Raw genomic sequence first — 19,315 nt, 5'->3', positions numbered from 1 at the left:
AAACAGACATGCAAAATTTGGGTAGTCAAATTGGAAGAATTTTCTTAAACCAAGGGCATATCTTAACTATGGCAGAATTCTCAAAACAGATACCCCAACCACAAAAATAAAGCCTGGTTAACACACACTAACATCTTGTCTGACCTTAAGCAAAAGCTTACCTTCTGCACAATTTAATGTCATCTGTGACCCAGTGACAATAATTTCTGTCCCCTCATTCTAAAGTATTTGATTTGTTTATAAAATATCTTCAGCTACCCATGAAGGAAAAAAGCACCAAAGCACACTGAGATTTTTATGGAGATTAAGCACTGTTGTTATAGTGTCTTAGGTGCTTTAATTCCCACACAAAAAGAATTTAATTTGCCCAGTTTTTCTCTGAATTCAACTCCCAGGTGTGTTTCTCTGGGTTCACGAGAGAGAACCGAAAGGTCGGTTTCTGTGGGTTAAATCTTGAAGAATGGTTTTCGGTAGGAATCAAATCAGGGATCTTTGCCTGAGAAAACAGTTGGACTTGAAATAAAGCTCTTTTCTCTTTGGAATAAAGATCATATTAAATTTTTGAGAAAGGGAAAACAGTAAGTCCACCCTGGAAACCAAGGACTTTTTAACTGCAAGTTTCATCAAAGCCAAAGCAAGTGGACTCGCTAAAGAGCTCCTGTAGGGCTGAAGATGGTTAAAGATTTATTATGAAGAACAAAAACCTGGGGGAAATTGCGTGCCAAGGGGGAGAATTTTGCAATTTAAAATGTATGTGTGTGCGGGTGTGCGCGACATTTGTCAAATTTCACAAAATGTTTCCGTTTTGCCAGGCAGCATTTACAAAGCCAAACCTTGGAGCTCTGCACAGCACCTAGGCCAAAAGCAATCAACAACCCGAGCCCACACAACAGCACATTGGAAAATATGCCAGCTTCCCTCACATCACGCAGGCAAAGCAATGAAAACCGCCATGCCGAATTGCACAACTACTAGAACACAAGAAAGAAACAAAACTGAAAGAAGAAAACCATTTAAAGGGCAAGTTACTATTGATAATCATAAATGACAGAGACATAAGCTTCAATTTCTTTTAATATAAAATATAGGCAAATAAATAAATAAATAAAATAAAATACAGGCAAACTCGTTTCCTGAAATTGTATCAATATAATCATCAGACATCCCAAGGGAGTCGAGATTCGCCGTTATATCCCACCTTCACTGGCTCATAGGGAGTCTGACATGAGCCTTGGTCACCTATCCCCCCACCTCCTGAGGAATATCTTAGAATCAACAAACTATCTTATAAAAAGCCAGATAAAAAATATTTTAGACTTTGTGAGCCATGCAATCTCTGTTGTAACTGCTCAAATCTTTCACTGTGTAATATACAGACGAATAAGAATAACAGTTCCAATAAAACTTTATCTATACAAATAAGAGGTGGACCTTAGTTTCCCAAGTTCGGCCCTAGAAAATCTGATAAGATACTTAGATACCAGAGCAAGATTTATTGATATTTGGGGGAAAAATAGAATTATTTCAAATCTAGGTCATTTTAATCTAGTATAAGTTTATCTCATCTAATTCTACTTAATATTTTAATAGCAGAACTATATGTGGAGTAGATAAGATTATAAATTCTCGAATATATTTCTACTTTTGTTTCACCGTCTGACTTACATGATTTCTTTGCAAAGGACACTAGCCTAAGCAAATGAAGTCACTCTCTTCTTCTTCCAACAGACATTCATTTATACATCAGTGTCAACCTTCTCTGAATTACTGAAACCTAATACTGTACATGACTATCGTAGCTCCATAACTACATAGGTGACTGCAGGCCTGTTTCATTCTTTTTTTTTTCTTCTGTTTCATTCTTTCACTTAAGAAATAACCAGAATTGGAATCATAAAATTTAGTGAGCAATTGCTTCAAAGTTTAGAAGAAAAAAGATGTCGGTTCTCCATTTCTACCCCCAATGACTCAATAAAGCCATCTATGTACATTCAAGGACTCAGAAAATATGCTGTCCACAAAGCCTTTCTAAAATCTTACTGAAGAATATGTGAGAGAAAAATTAAAAAGGAATCCAAGGAAAAGGAAAGATATGAAAGGAAGAAGCAATGATAACAGTGTGTGAACCGTAGGATTAGATCAAAATGATGGCTCACATAGTGGTACTTTTGAGCTTAGTCCAGTTATTAAGAAATAATTCCTTGTAAAACAGAGGCAAGATGTAAAAGGGAGTCAATACAAGGTTGAAATAAAGTTTCTGCCTATGTCAACACAGCAGAGATAGTGGAGTAGAAAAGGAAGCGGTGACATTTCACCGTCTTATTTAAGAAGGAGGTGAAAGATACTAATGTTAGAAATTGATAAAAAGGAACATGTTCAAATATGTTATTAAAAAATAAGCATTAAGCCCTGCATGAATACTAGTAGTATATATACCCTTCAAACTAGTAAATAAAAAAGAAAATAATAATAACAATAAAGAAAACCCAATCACACCAGGAAAGAGTCAAAACTAATTTACATAAAAATAGGAAACCAAACAGGGATGTCAGAATGAGACCAAATGTTTCCATTTTTCTAGTAAATGGCAACAGATAAATTTCCCAATTTAAAGACAGAGAATTTCAGATTAGGTTTTTCTTTAAGCAAAACCCAGGTGTATCTGTTTCCAAGAGATACGTCCAGAACAAAATGATTTTGAAAGATCAAATATAAAGGATGGACAAAGATGGAGCAGGCAAATGTGAATAACAGAAAGCAGGAACGGCAGCATTAGAGTTAGTGAGAGCAAGAAGCATTAATTAGACAAAACCCACAGAATTCAAAAAGAAGACATAAACTCAGTGGATTTAATATTCAACTGCCAAACAATATTTTTCCGAAAACCTGTTTGAAATATAAAAAGCAATTGACAAATTTAATATCATAATGAAAATTTTTAATATTCCTCTCTCAGAAATTGAGAGAATTACACCCCCAAAAGGGAGGATTTGACTAGCACAGTTAACATCTTTGATTTAATAAATATGTGCAGAAATTCATGCAAGAAAAAGCAGAATAAACACTCTTTTCAAATACCCATAGCACAGTCATAAAACTGATGGTATATTACACCGAAAAAATATGAGACCTTGACATGAGACATATCAAGAACAGTCATGACATATTTGAAAAATAAAATAAGATATTTTAACAGTTGAAATCATGCAAACCACATTCTACAACTATAACGCAGTGAAACAAAACATTAGCAACAGAAAATGGCAAAATTAAAATGTATCCATTGGAAATATGAAAATTCTCCTAACTTAGTTTTGGGTTAAAAAGACATGTTTAATTGATAGCACAGGCTATTTGTAAAGTAATAATACTGAGAACACTACACATGTAAAATTTGGGGGCATTTGAGATTTCATGGAAAGCAAGAAAGGACTGGAAATAAGTGAACAAAGTGCACATTCTAGAAGCTGGAGAAAAACAAAGGAGTCTTCTAACCAAAAATCAATAAACAGAACAGGGTAACTCCAAATGTGGGTACAGAGATAGAGACCTAGAATATAAAAGGAAATTCTTAGTGTACTTGATTGATAAAAACAAAAGATAATGAGTTGAAGAGAAATTAATAATACAATGTAGCATCTTAATAAATGAATGGTAACAATAAAAATTATCTCAATTTATGCTGATGCATTATGGGATAAAGTTCAATATATTTTACTACCACACTTGCTGGTGAGCATTAGACATACTCTCACTCAAGAAAAAGACAAGAGTGCCTGTTACAACTACTACTAAGGAATATTAGTAGTTTTGGCATCAGCCAAGACCATAAGACATGAGCAATAAATGACATAAATACCCACATTAAAAAGATGGCAGTTTCATTTGTTGCAGGCAAAATAATTATCTGACACAAGTAAAAATCCAAGAGAAGCAATGGGACAATATTAAAACATACAGAAAGTTCAGCTAGATTATCAATAAAACACCAAAATTCAAAAATATTCTTTTCTCAACTCCAAAAATTATAAGAAAATGTAGTAAGACAAAACCTTTTTAAAAGACCAAGACAACTATTTAAAAACTGGCAAGAACTAATAAACTAATAAGAAATGTGTAAGACATTGATGAAAATTATAAAATTTCAATCATGACCATAAAGAAATTTTTGAATGAAAAGAGCGACGAGTCATGATCATAGACGTAAAAACCATACCATAAAGGTACCAGATATTGCCAAATTAGTCTATACCTTTATTGCTCAAAATCTCAATTGACAAGTTTATTCTAAAAATCAACTGGAATAGAAAATGAGCAAGAATAGTCATGACATATTTGAAAAATAAACAAATTTTGAAAATAAGATGAAAACTTATTTTCATGATAATAAAAACAATATGGCACTGGCATAAAGACAGATATATACACTAATAAAACACAATAGAAAACCCAGAATTAAACTCTCATAAATATGGTCAAATGAATTTCAGCAAAGCTGCCAAGACTATTCAATGGGGAGTAGATAGTCTTTTAACAAATAGTGCTGGGAAAACCGGATATCCCCAGGCAAAAACATTAAGCTGAACCCTTACCTTAACTGTACACAAATATTAACTTAAAATTTATCAAAGACCTAAACAGAAGAGCCAAAACATGGCCCAATGGAGTAGGTCTTCAGTCTCCCACTGTCAGATTCTAACATGGTACCCTGGAAGCATTCTCTTTGTTGGCTGATGATGGGCAAGGAGCTGATATTTGAAGAGGGCAATCTTCAAAGTTATCTCTTAGGCCCACTTTAAACTCAACCCTACATTCAACATCACTTTTTCCCATAGGATTTCTTAGTCTTGGCACTACTGACATTTCAATGGGATGGCTCTTTATTGGGGGGTGGAGGAGAGGAATTGAAAATAGCTACCCTGTGCATTGTGGGATTTTTTTTTTTTTAGAGACAGCGTCTCACTTTGTCACCCTTGGTAGAGTGCCGTAGCGTCACAGCTCACAGCAACCTCCAGCTCTTGGGCTTAGGCCATTCTCTTGCCTCAGCCTCCCAAGTAGCTGGGACCACAGGCATTGTGGGATTTTTATAAACATCCATGCACTCTGTCCACTAGATGCTAGTAGCACTTTTCCCACAGATGTAATAACCAAAAATGTCTCCAGGCATTACCAAGTGTCCCCAGGGGAGCAAAACTGCCCTAGTTGAAAACCACTGGGCCGAATACATCAGGATGAGAGATTTTGACCAAGGTAAACTGGTTATCTGCACAAACATTCACTCAACTACTTAATCCAGCAGCTATTAAGAGTCTTTATACACCCCCCACACACACACACAAAATCACATAGTGTGCGAATGTGTTCTGGATTATTTTTGATACATGGTTCACATTTTATCTTTAGAGACAAAAATCTTCAAAGAGGTACATTTTTTTATTAAAAAGGAGAACAGTACCCTATTGTCTCTGGGTTGATACCAATCTGCCCCTAAGATGTGAGAAGAGTCTTCTGTTACATGGAAGGGAAACCTTTCTCAGCCTTTGAATCCACCGGAATTGTGAAAAAGAAAATCCTGTATGGTTAAGAAAGAAAACACATATAAATGCCTGGAAACCCAAAAGTAGTGTGTATGACATATGTAGGCTTTCCAGGTTCCTTCTTTGACCTAGGTTAAATCTTCAGGATTCATAGAAGAATTTAGAAGATAAAGTCCTAGCAGTCATGGCTTACAACATAACAAACAACATACAAAAGAGAAGTTACACTCATTTTTAAAAGGCCCTCTGAATACTAGAGTTTTTAGGGTTTGTTTAACTTATAAGGCATCGGATATAGTTACTAAGATAGGGGCAAATGCTCCAGCCTCAAGCAGGTCCTTCAAAAATCTAGAACAAATGGTTTATTTGTTCCTTAAAGCTATTGCTCTATATTTATAAAAAAAAAAAAAAAAAACAGAGTCGAGAGCTAGGAGCTTTATAGGACTGTAGACTAAAGATATTTGTGAGAGGAGGGGTAACATTTTTAAATGGAGAATGGTGATAAGGTCATCTCAGACTTACAGGAAGTCACAAGTTGTTTTTAAGCCCCCGCATGGCAGCTGTTTCAATTTTAAAAGTTTATTGAAAGTGGACATTATTTACAACATGTTCATACATAAATACAAGCAGTGTTTCCCCAGCACCTGTGGCAGATGTTTAAGGGGAAAAACTGAGTTCACATAACCTCAAGTATCATAAACATGCCAACCTTTCCCAAAAGAAAACCCCCCTTTATGGTAAATCCAGCTTCCCATTTCATGTCAGATCCCTTATCATGATTTGAACTTTGATGAACAGACTCTTAACCCACCTTTGGCTATGAAACTGTCAGGTCTTATAAACTAAATAAGTTCAATCCTGGTCAGTGCCTGAATGGACATGCTCCAAGGAAAATCAGAGTGTTGTGTTAGAAAGCAGTGACTCAGAAAGAGGCTGGTGAGCCTCTGAACTTGTTCAGAATTCAAGTTCCTGGCTACTGTGAAGGGAAAAAAAAAAAAAAATAAATAAATAAATAAGAGCTGTAGATTATCCCAGTTCAAGGGGAGAGTTCTCAAAGTGTGTTCCCCAGAGTCCTCCAGACAACATGTGGTCCCTTGAAATCTCAGGGTTTGTAAGATGCCAGTGCTTATTTTTTGTGCTTCCTGACATAAAATGATGATTTACCTGTTGTAGTCTTCCTTGGTCTCTCATTTAAAACCTCTTTTTGTTCCTTTTATTTAAATAAATTTGGCCTTGATCTAATTAGCTTGTTTGTCCAATTTTGCTCTAGTAATTAGCAGTCAAGAGTGAAAATAGGGGGCGGCACCTGTGGCTCAGTGAGTAGGACACGGGTCCCATATACTGAGGGTGGTGGGTTCAAACCCAGCCTCAGCAAACTGCAACAACAACAACAACAAAAAAAGAAAATAGCCAGGTGTTGTGGCGGGCACCTATAGTCCCAGCTATTTGGGAGGCTGAGGCAAGAGAATCGCCTAAGCCCAAGAGCTAGAGGTTGCTGTGAGCTGTGATGCCACGGCACTCTACCGAGGGCAAGAAAGTGAGATTCTGTCTCTAAAAAAAAAAAAGAGTGAAAATAGGGAGTTATATGAGTTTGTCATTCATGGCTGGGAGGAGAGCAAAGAGGTACAAGGGTGGGTTGGCAAGCTAAAGTGGCTACAGGTCAATGCCATCAAAGGTCATTTCTCCAGTGCAGTGGAACCCACAGGGAGAAAGCGTCAGGGTTCTTTCTGTGGTCTTTGAAACCCTTCTGGTATAACACAGTGTGACTTGACATATGATGCGGTATCACCGTGATAATATAGTGATACACATACTGATATCTTTACAGAGTTTGAGGCAGTAATGGAACTAGCCACAGGTCTTCTAGGGTGCATCAAAGAATGTATTATTAAAATACATCAAAGATGGCACACTAGTTGATAATGGAGAATCCCAAGCTAATGGACTTTTTCTTTTTCCAGGCTTTGTTCCTGAAGTCCCCCTTCCTGGACCTCTCTCCTCAAAATCCTTTCTCCCATTAAGGAAAAAACAGTACTCAATCGTACTTGCCAAAGCTTGGGAAGGAGGGCTTTATAAAAACCATCATGAGAGGTATAAGATACAAGTATCATGGCAATGGGATTTGAATGAGAGGAAGAGATTAGACTCCACTTCAAATACAGCATGGGCAAGTGGGAATTTATAACTAGAGAGCTAGGCAGGGGCAAGGGTCAGTGGATGGAAAACGCTTAAGAGGAAATATCAGGGGTCAGGAGGATTCTGACTAAGTCAACCTAATAGGACATCACTGGGAATTGATAGAGGCTGATGGATCCGATCAGACAGGGAAGGTAATTAGGTACCAGATACCCTAAACTGACTTAGCAATTTGGTCAAGCAAAGAACCTTTGTCAGTCCTCAGCAAGCTCACACCCAGTGGAGAGGATGCTTCTTTTGTTCATATTACCAGGACCACAACTTTCTTCCATGGAACCTGGTAGTTCAACTCTGGCTCAGCTCTGATATGTCTCAGACTGAAACTCAGAAAACACTCAGCTTGAATAAGAGGAGATTAGAGCTGGAAAGAATTTTAGAATCACTTATTACCAGCTCCATGCATAAGGAAGCTTATGAATAAGAAAACTGAAGGGGAAATGGTCCAAATTCACCAGCTAATTAGTGCTGAAGCCAAGACTAGAATTCACATCTTCTGGCTCACAGAGCTTTTGAAAATGCTTCACATCTATAGGGTGTTCATTGAAGAAACACACTTTTCCTCATACCCTTCTCTGCTCACACATACAGAGACAGATAAGAAGGGATTCTCGCAGCATTCTCTTTTTATTTTAAATTTTAGTTGTCTTGATATAGACATCTCCCTAAACAATTGCTTCTGCTCTCATCTGAAGTTTTGTGTCAATCAATTGAGGCTATTTCCTTCCTGTAGCTTTGGGAACTGTTTCTCCTTCCTTCCATCTGTGTGTGTGTAAGAGAGAGAGAGAGAGAGAGAGAGAGAGACGTTGAGGGTGCGGGGAGAAAGAATAGAGCAGTCCCTCTCTCAGAATCTTATTTCACATAACTCATACTTAAGACAAAAAACATATTATAACTCAAATTACCCTTAGTCGATGGGTAGACAATTTTAAAAATAGTGTTTGTCTTGCTGCATTCTGAAGAAATACCAATAATGACTCAAAGAAGGAAAATAACCAATAACTTCATTATAGTTTCACAATCACTAAAAATGGAAATACATATTAGATTCCTAACAAGTAAACAGGAAATTTTCCAGGAATTGTTTAAAAAGGACATTGGTGGGTGAGTGGAAGATAGCCTTGGCAACTATATAGCTTTTTAAAGCCCTCAGTATCACTAAGAAAACCATTTGACTTTCCCTTCACATTTTTCCATGTTTCTCTTTCAAGGCTTCTCAAGATATTCTTTGGAACCTGATTGCTTTAACATAATTGCTGGAAGAAAGGGCAAAGAGAAAGGCCCTGAGAATCATGGTTTGAATTAATAATGTACGGCTAGTCCTATGCCATGGTGACATTAAGTCATTAGATTTTTTTTTTTTTTTGTCTTGCATTAAACCTCTGGCCTAGTTACATTTGGTTTGTCGGAGGGAGAAGTCAGAGGTGTTAAAAGAAAAACTTTAGATAAATTTTGCAGAGTTCACTTGAGGAAAGAACAATTTATGAGTTGGACAGCGCTGAGAACCTCCACCCAGCAACAAGTCTCTTTATATAACTTCCCTTTTCTGTCTATGAACAGATACATAGGAGACAGTTTGATTAGACTAAGTTTGATGACTTAGCAGCCTGTAATTGGCTGAAGCTCAGCTGCTATGACTGGCTGACCCTATTAGAAGTTAGGTTGTGTTTTGTTTACAAGCTTAGTCAAGTTGCTGTTTGCTGCATACAGAGGCAAAATTAATTTAATTTAGTAATTCTCCTCCTTTTTGGCCAGCCTCTCAATTTGGAGAGATTCACCAAAACCTTGGGATTTAATACCACTCTCTGTCACCATCATAATAGACTTGTTTGGTCCCAGTATGAAACTGACAATTCATGACATCAAGTCAGTTGGATGATTCTTTATGGTGGTTTCATGTTTTTGTTATTTTAACCCTAGTGAGACCATTTGACATTTAACAGATGGCTACCTGTGAGCATTTAAGGATATGGCACACCAGGGAGACTACTCTTATGGCTCTCCAGAACATAATACTAAGAGACTAAAGTATGTACCCACAAATTCAACCTATCAAAGTCAAATACATCAAAAATGAACCAGAAAAGGAATCTACTTGTTTTAATCAAGTAGCTTGTTTGTTGATTTCTTGCATCTGAGTTTCTACCATACCAGATGTATTTATCCAAGTGCAGCAGGAGGTGTTAGCTATCACACATACTCCCCCCTGTTCAGCCAACAGATAGTCCAAAGCAATTATGTTATCTAAAACAACTTTAGCAAGAAAATTTAGAGAAGTTTGGTGGGCAACTATTGCCTTTACAGTAGAGTAAAGCTATCATAGCTAATGTTTGAGATAGATTCTAATCATAACTTTACTTACATTTATGCCAAGCCAGTAAAGGAGTACTCTACCAAAACATACCCATTTAGAGAGATTTATGCCTTTTAACAAATTCTTCTTTATTCCATAGTGTAAATTAAGAGGGAGAGATCAATGTTCATTTTCCAGGTAGTTACGAAATGACAGTGGTACCATTAGAACCCCTAATCTACATTGGCCCCTGATTTTCCACTTATTAAAACATGAAGTTGCCCTCACATATGGTTGTTGTTAAAGCAAAAATATACCCTACACAGGCACAATAGGTAGTTGCCTGTGGGATGCCTTATGCATTAAGGGTCACTGTAGGGAAATATTAGTAACATTTGTCTCAGGCTCCATCATTGAATCATTGCATGGTTGGAGGCTACTCGCCATTAAGGGATCAAGGCTCTAAGTTTTTTTACAAAATGTCAAGTTTTTTTCTTTGGGTTGTCTTATTCAATTTCTAGAATAATTTAACTGCAAACACTCACAATAGATTTTGCCTGTTCTTAGATTTAAACAAGGAATCTGAATATGTGAATCTAAATACCTAGCCCTGTAGATAGGGATAGATGTGCAATTTGAACAGTAGTCACACTTGGAATATCAGTGAAAATTGTTAGAGGGTGAACCTGAGAATCTCTAAGATCATGTACATAACATGTCCAACATTCAGTTAAGCTCCCTGAAGAAGCTATTAATTATTAAATCTTAATTATTGTATTATCTTGCCATGTATAAACAGAAAAGAAACACAAGAGAAAGAGAAAAGTGGGCAAAGGTTTCATGGTGATGGAGGAAGAAGCCTTGATCTGTGATCTTGGGAAACCTGTTCCCATTTGAGATACTTCTGAGGGTAAACATCCCTGCTTAGTTTTACCTGGAGGTTTCCAATGAGTCTTCAAGAGTCTGGAGGGGCTCTTTTGGTTGAACTGAGTGACAAATGTAGATTCAAGACTCGAGGCCCTGATGTTTTGCTACAGAGAACTCAGTATGATCCCTTCCAAAAGAGTTCCAGGGTGTTCTTTCTCTCATGTCATTTCCAAAAGACCCAGTGTCTGCATTCTAGATTATAAAAGGTCCAGTTGTCATCACTTGGTGAGTTGCAAAGGTTTTCTTTTACCTGATGAAAATATACTTTGGCATAATGCATTAAAGCCTTGAAATACTGAGTCATGTCAGAGTTTGTAAAAGCAGGAAATGTATGAGGTTCTTATTAGGGGCACAGGCCTTCCAATAAGGAAGGTTATCTACCAGGGGTAGATCTGATTACCATCAATTGGAAAATACCTTGATCAAGGCAATCCAATTAATTCAGTTGGTTATGCCTAATGCCATTGTGTTGGTAATACTTTATTTAATTGTTTTACAACTTGTCTAGTGAAATGAGTACTTCTTTCACTGGAGATTTCTGCACAAATGCCCTATAAGGGAAACACATTTCTAATAACCATTTAGCTCCTGTTATGGCATTGGTCTTCCTGCCTGGGAAAGCTTCTATACGACCAGAAATTCATTGAAGGTAGGAATGAAGGAAATCCATCTGTTAATGTTCAAATGATTTAGCAGGTGCTAAAAATGTATCCCTTCAGGTTTATATTGTCTTACCAGAATTAGGGGTTTAACAAATCAAACATTAGTTATAAATCATTTTAGCAATTTTAGAACAGTTAATGTACCAATTGTTTTTTATAATTTTTACCATTTTATCTACTCCACAATGAGCCATAAAATGTAGAGATTTTAATAATGGAAGCTTTAAGGACTCAGGAAGACCCAGGCAGATATCCAGGTTCTCCATGGGTCCATGCTTAACATTAGATTTGTATCTTAAAATATTAAATTTGTTTCTCTAATTCAAGAGGATAGCACTGTTTATTAAATAGGTTATCACAGGTAATTTGACTTGCATCAATCTTATGGAGTTCATTCAAACTGCATATAACAACTTCAGTATTGGCTGACTTAGCATGAACATATGCCAAAGCATTTCCTTGGTATTCAATTAATTCTTGTTCTGCCTGACATTGGGTAAGCAGTTTGATGAAACCAACCAGGTTTTTCATTAAAGTTTTCAAAATTCTTATCCAGCCCAATTGTTTGATCAGAGTTCACAACCATAAAAATATAATTCAAAGAAGGTGTGGCATTTATTATTTGATAATACTCCCCACATAATTTAACATATCAAATAAGTCAAATTAGTTTATCAAGTCTTTTTGTGTGAAGAGAAATATCCTTTTGAGATGCTCCAGGGGTCCATCTGGAAAATCCCAAATTCAATTAGAGGTCAAGAAAAAGACCTCATTTAGAATTTAATTTTGGTGAAGTTTGTCAAAAATATGAAAAGTTTAAAACACTTGATCAAATTGAGAACACAGGTCACTATGGAAATAACAGTCATTCATTTAGTCATTGATAATTGATTTAAACTGATAATCTTAAAATGTCAAAGGTAAACACAAAAAGTTACATAGTTACAGAAAAACTTTAGCTATTTAATGGTGAAGATGGTTTTCTTAAGTGATCTAAAACCTAGTAAAGACAATAAAAAACAGGAAATTGTCCTGTTAAAGCATAGAATCTTTATTTCCTAGGACAATTACCTAAAAGGTAAGGAAAATGTTCATAAGGTTCTTAGGCTATTGGTATGCTTCTAATAAGAGCACTGTTGTTTTAACACAAATGACGAATTCTAGTTTTGAATCAGTGTGCTGTTGATATTAATACTCAATTTTTAGAAGAACTTACAAATACAGTAAAACCTCAGTGAGTTGACCACCCAAAGGGCTGTAACAAACTAGTCAACATAAGAAACAAGACCTACTGTACTGATTATATACATGTGTGCATGTCTGGTCAATGTAGAGAGGTGGTCAACAATGGAGGTTCTACTGTAATTCCATTCTTATTTTAGCCAGCTTGATCCCAATAAATTTCCTTCCATAAGATTCATCTTCCACAAACCTTTGCAACTTTCTTATCTATTCATTATTTTGTCCTATACTTTTCCTCATTCTCATTTTGAAACAACTTTAGGACACATATTACTCTCTCAACAAAACAAAATATTCTTATGCCTTATATCTTTTTCTTATCAAAAACACATATTAATGTCCTTGTATACTTGCATATGGAGTTGTTTCCCTTATTATTTTTAGAAATTTTATTAATTAGAATTTTTAACCCTTAGTGGCCTTAATTTCCAACCAACACTAGGGGGCAAAGAGTTGTGAATTGTCATACCAGCAATCTGTAGACTGACAGATCCATGAATTATAATTTCTAGAAGCATGTGTTCTCTTGTAGTACAGTTTATCAGTGTGGCACAGAACATGTTCACTAATGATCTCAAATATCTTTAGAGTCTTCACAATATGAAATTTTGAAGAAAGCAGTTTATCTCTATTCTCTTATGTCCTTGTTGTTTGTGATATTTCCCTTGGCCTCAACTTTCCATTCTTGATTACATGAATGTTAAAATCTCCTAGTATAGGGAGGACATCTTTGATATAAGAATTTTATCTCATTTATATCTATTTAACTCACTTGATTTTAACAATTACACTTGGATTCCTCATGAAAATGAGACATAAAATAGCTAGCCATTATGTAAGTTATTTTTCTTGCTAGAAAATTGTGGAATATAGAGATAAAATAAGCTTGTATTACCAGTAAAACTAGGTAGGAAAAGTCATGTTTCTGTATTATATTTGATGATGGCAGCTCAGAAGCTATGCCTGTTTTAATTAAACCAACAATATTCTTATTTACCAAAGATTACCCAAGTCACGTGAACTTGAAAATCATTTGGGTTAGTTCTTATTTTTCTAAGAGGACACTAAATTTATATAAGCCCTTCTTTTTCTTTAAGCCAATTAAACAGGGCTCTCTATAATTTCGTTTTGGCAATATCATTAGAAGATAGAAAAAGATCACACATGTATATCATACATACATAAACATATAGATAGAAACAGATCCTATAGCTTTCATTCTAAAATTTTAGCCATCTGCCAAGTACAAAAATACAAGCATGTTGTATGCCTGGATTCAACATGGATACTTCTAATCTTGCCTTATAGCCAGAGACCGGTTCATCGTTTGTTTGTTTTCAAGATTGAATGATAGATGAATCAGTTGTGGGTTTTTCCCCAAAAAAAGGTTTGGGGCACAGCAAAGATCATGACCATGAGAGAAAGATGGAAAGTGTTGGCAGAGCATATAGTCAGCAGGGGTTTAAGAAGAGGAGTTTCAGACAAGTGAGAGGCTCCCACAGGAGAAGCAAGGTGGAAGAGAGAAAACACAGAGGACTAATTCTTTTTTTTTTTTTTAACTGATGTTTATTTTCCTCCTTTATTTCCATCTTGTTTAAGAGCTTGTGGAAGAACCGCTTAAGACCACTCAGTGGTTGTTCCTACCCATTCAGTGGCCTGAGCAGTGGGAGCTGCAGACCAGTCTTCAGTGGCAGGCTGGGCACTCCAGTCTTCAGTGGGGAACTGCTGAATAGGCACAGAGGGCACTTGCACGCCTTCTGACCAGTCTGCAACCTCTGGTTGCGTAGCAGTAAACTCAGGAGCTGGAGCAGTCCATTCACCCTGAAATTCCTCCTTGGTCACAGCTTTCTCAGCAGCAGCCTGCTCTTCCTTTTCAATCTCTTCAGGATCTCTGTAGAAATAGAGATCTGGCATGACCTCCCACGGATGTTCACGGGAGATGGTGCCACGCATGCGGAGAACTTCCCAGGCCAGCATCCACCACATCAAACCTACTGAGTGAGCTCCCTTGTTGTTGCAAGGGATGGCGATGTCCACATAACGCAGAGGAGAATCTGTGTTACACAGAGCAATGGTAGGCAGGTTAACATAAGATGCCTCTGTGAGAGGTTGGTGGTCAGCCCTGGGATCAGTAACCACTAGAAGACGAGGCTCCCGGAAGGCTGCCTGGATCTGGTTAGTGAAGGTTCCAGGAGTGAAGCGGCCAGCAATAGGAGTGGCTCCAGTGGCAGCAGCAAACTTCAGCACAGCTCGCTGGCCAGTATTCCTGGAGGATATGACCCTGACATCGGCAGGGTTTTCAATGGCAACAATGGCCCGAGCTGCCAACAGAAGTTTTCCCCAGGTCCTCTTCAGATTTATGATGTAGATACCATCACTTTTCCTTTTGTAGATGTACTGTTCCATTTGGAAGTCAAGATTGGTGCCACCTAAGTGGGTTCCTGCTGCAAGGAATTTGAGGACATCCTCCTCCTTCATTTGCAGGACATCAAGGGCTCCAGACATTGTGAAAATTTCCCTTTAAGTTACGGTGGGAATCCAGAACAACGCCGTATGGGCCCTCCCTGAGCGGCGCCGAAAAGCAGGACTAATTCTTACGAATGTTTTTCTAAAAATGGTCCAAGTGTCGATCAGCAAAGTTCAGACACAGAGACCTTTTGGATTTGATTTGAAACTGCCACCACAGAAATATAAATTTTTCTCGCTGAGAGATTTATTAATTATTGTCCTAGGAAGAAAGTCTTTGAGGGATTCTTTTAGTGGGAAAACATCCTAGGCCAAAGGGAATAGGTCCATCAGATGGCTGTTGTGAAAGCGGGCACTTTCTTTTCCAATGGCCTGGTTGATAACAATAAAGGCAGACATCTCAGGGCATATGGGTCTTCAGTTTGGGGCCCCTTAGGATGGGTTCAAAGTATATACAGGGAGGTCTTGTTAATCTTTGTAAAGACATTGCACTGGTTTACCTTTTGAATAAAGCTCCTCATTGTGGCTACTGTAACTCTAAGTTACCTTTGGTAAGGTCCACCCATTTGTCTAGAAAAGCACAGGTTCTGGTATGTAGTTCTTGTACAAGAAATTAGTTTCCATTAGAAGAGTTCTGGCCTTCTTGGATCCAGGTGAATCCATGATTCCTATTTTTTAGTAACTTTATCTACCTACTGACCCCAGCCCATAACTGATCAGTCTGACAATTGAGGCCTCTCTAGAGGACCAAGTCCCATTTCTGTCACAGCTTCTGAACCCAGTCCAGATCAAATATGTCCAAACAAATTTAAAGAGTTCAAAACACAGTTTGTGTAACTTGAATCCATGATTCATCCACGACTCTGGTTGCTCCAAGAGATTAATGAGCATGGCTGGACCCAGTGGGTCCTGATTCACTAGGTCACCCCATGCTCCTGAGAGTCACTAGAGGTCCATTTCTAATCCCATTTTTGATGCAAAACTGTTTACGGAAATAACTTCAGGCAAATTAATTTTAGCAGTATTTATTAAGCAAAGAACAATTCAAAATTTTTGTCAGAACCTCCACCCAGCAATAGTCGCCAGGTAGTATTTACAGATAGAAAATGGAAGTGACATACAGCAACAGCTTGATTAGTTCCCGTTTGGCATTTGGCAGCCTGTGATTGGCCAAAGCTCTGCTGCTGTGATTGGCTGAAATTCAGCTACTTGTAAGAACATACTCTCGTTATTACAGACTGCATTTTGTTTGAGTACTTAAACTGCAGTTTGCTGTATCTGGAGGCTGCTTTAATTTAACAGAGGCAAAGACCTTTACCGCGGGTGAACGGACACCTTCAGCGCTGTTTTAGTTCAGCCCTCCTTACCTGTCTTCTTTTGCATTATCTTTCTCAAAGGAAGTGGCGCGTGTTGGATTTGAAAACCTTCCACATTGAATAAGGAAGAAAACACAGAGTCTTTTGCTCTAACACATACAATTTCCATCCGTTAATCTTTTGAACTTATTTTCAAATTGACCCCACAGGTGAATTACAAACTGAAAGGAATTGCAACCTGAAAAAAAGACCAAAGTTGGGGGGGACGGGGAAGAAGCGGGTCCACATGCCTCTTAGGCCAGGAAAAATACTGAGTCAAATTACACCCCATGAATTGTTTACACTATTTCTCTTCACTAAATCTAAGCAAACATTCCACTTGCATCAAATCTCCTCCAGGAGTTTTAACTGTTTATTGTAAAATCAAGTGCACAATAACTCTTTCATGAAACATTTAGCTATATGTTTAGCGCTAACAAATATCACACATGTATTATGAATGCTTCCTTATTATAAAGCTAAACATTCAGCACATGAAACTTTAAGCTCTGTATTCCAAATCATTATGAACAAGATGTTTCCTCTCAGGCAATTTATTCTGGTGATGTGGAACCTTTGAATAAATAGTGACGCTAGTATTTTTAATAGCTATTTCCCACCACGTATTGCAAAGGAAACATTAACAAGGGCTGAATTCATAACTCATCATTGTACAGGCCCCAGATTTAACAACATTTATGGAGAACTATAAATTATCTTACATGCGAATGTTCTACCACTTGGATAATTCCATTTGGCTACATGTTCTCCACCTTATCATTTTGAACAGAAGAAATATCCTGTTTATGAAACATCCTCAATAATGATGGAATATTCTAACAGAACCACTTCAGAAGATGGGATGGCACATGTCGGTAATAATTCAACCAAGCTTTTCTTTTTCTGTTTGATAAAATGTGTTTCTGAGATAACAGTGATAATAATCCTGTAATAAATATCACTTTTCCACCTTCTTCTCTCTAGAGTCCCATTGATCTTCTTGGTTTCCCATATAGCCATAACACAATCTTGCTTCTTATTAGTCTCCAAATCATTAGAAATATCATGAACAGCTATTTGTTCTTTTGGTTAAAAGAGGGACTATACTTACCCTATTCTGATCTCAATAAAATCCTCCAACAAGAGAGGCCATTATATTTTACTGGTTTCCTCTAAAATAAATAATGGGAATAAATTGTACTTTATACATCTTTATATGTTACAAAGTCCTGAATGGGGAACATAACTTTTTTTAAAAAAATTAAAGCCTGTGATGCATTTCTGTCCTCACAAAAAGATTGCTCATTTCCTATTTGTGAAGTATCACTTACAGTCCTAACCTGTCAAACGTGGAAGACACAGCAGAGACTATTAGGTTCGGTAAGTCTTGACCAGGGAAAGCTTTCAAGTTCTATGTGCTAAGCTACTTTCCTGGTGGATTCAGGCTTAACAGGCATATGAGTCTATGAATGGAGGGAGAGGAGTGAGGAATCTTTGTTTTTTTCAGCTTCTGAATTTTTTTTAATCTAGGACTAAGAATAACCTTGCTAAATAAGTCACAAAACTCAAAAGTATAAGGGAAAAACATCATTTGACTTCATAAAATTTGGAAATTAATATGAACATACTAAAAGTGTTATCATCAGAGACAAATGAAAAATGACAAACTGGGGGAATGTTTACAAAAGGTACTTCCCATAGTAGATAAAGAGTTCTTAGAAAGCCAAAAGAAAATGAATTTCTATCTATCCTCTTTCATAAGAACTGTACATCAAAAAATAATCAAACAACATTGTTATACAGTATACCTGATTGGCAAAGATTTCAAACCTTGGTAGTTTGGGTTTACACCATCTCTTTTGGTGGAACGTGCAATGGGGCCACCACGTTGGAGGATACACATAATTCTCAGCATTGACAAGGGAGAGTATTTCTATGTAAAAGGCAATGCCAGATTAAAACACCTCCCCACCCAGGTCTAAGAACATAAGGAGTAACAATTCTCAAAACAAAGTTTTTTTAAAACGTCAGCAGCCAACAGTCTAAGAAAGGAATAACAACCTGATACTGTGATCTTTAAAATATTGTGGCCAGTGGAATAAATATGGTAATGTTCATTGCTCATCAACAAACTTCTACTGCTCAGAAATGGAATAGGGAAAACACATGAGACAAAATTTTTGAAAATACCCTGGATATTCCCCAATTTAGACAGAAGCATACTGAGCCAAGGGGGTAAGAGGCTTGGGGAAAGGATAGAGGCTCCCACACCTCCCCGTAGAATTTCTGTAATGAAAGAAGACAGCCGTCCTCTCTACTCTACTAGTAGAGTGAACTGGGAATTTAAATTTAATGAAAGACATTTAAAACCCTATGGGGGAAAAAACTGAATGAAAGAAGAGAACCTAATAATAACATGAATTCATTTAAGAGGAAACAGATAATGAAACATACAATGTAAAACATAAAGGAAACAAACAGTAGAGGAAATCAAGTGAGAACCAAAAAATAGCATTGTAGATATAATAGCAATGTTAAAAATAACAAGGGAAAACTAACTACACACACCTGAGAATTAAATTTCTGATAGGAAAAACTGCAGTCAAATTGCAGAGGAAATGGAGATCAAAGCATTAGAGA

At 37.0% G+C, this 19,315-nt stretch overlaps 1 protein-coding gene across 1 annotated transcript; it reads right to left on the bottom strand.

Annotated features, from left to right (window-relative positions):
• Positions 1–14,411: 14,411 nt before the first annotated feature.
• Positions 14,412–15,441, bottom strand: LOC128571612 (40S ribosomal protein SA-like). Its single transcript, XM_053571168.1, has one exon. It carries the CDS (start codon positions 15,357–15,359, stop codon positions 14,472–14,474), a length of 888 nt encoding a protein of 295 aa, XP_053427143.1. The 5' UTR covers positions 15,360–15,441; the 3' UTR covers positions 14,412–14,471.
• Positions 15,442–19,315: the final 3,874 nt, after the last annotated feature.

Source organism: Nycticebus coucang, chromosome 19, assembly GCF_027406575.1.
Source record: "Nycticebus coucang isolate mNycCou1 chromosome 19, mNycCou1.pri, whole genome shotgun sequence".
In the NCBI taxonomy this organism is placed as follows: Eukaryota; Metazoa; Chordata; class Mammalia; order Primates; family Lorisidae; genus Nycticebus; species Nycticebus coucang.
Note: the sequence above shows the minus strand (reverse complement) of the source record. Positions and strands in the feature narration are given on the sequence as shown.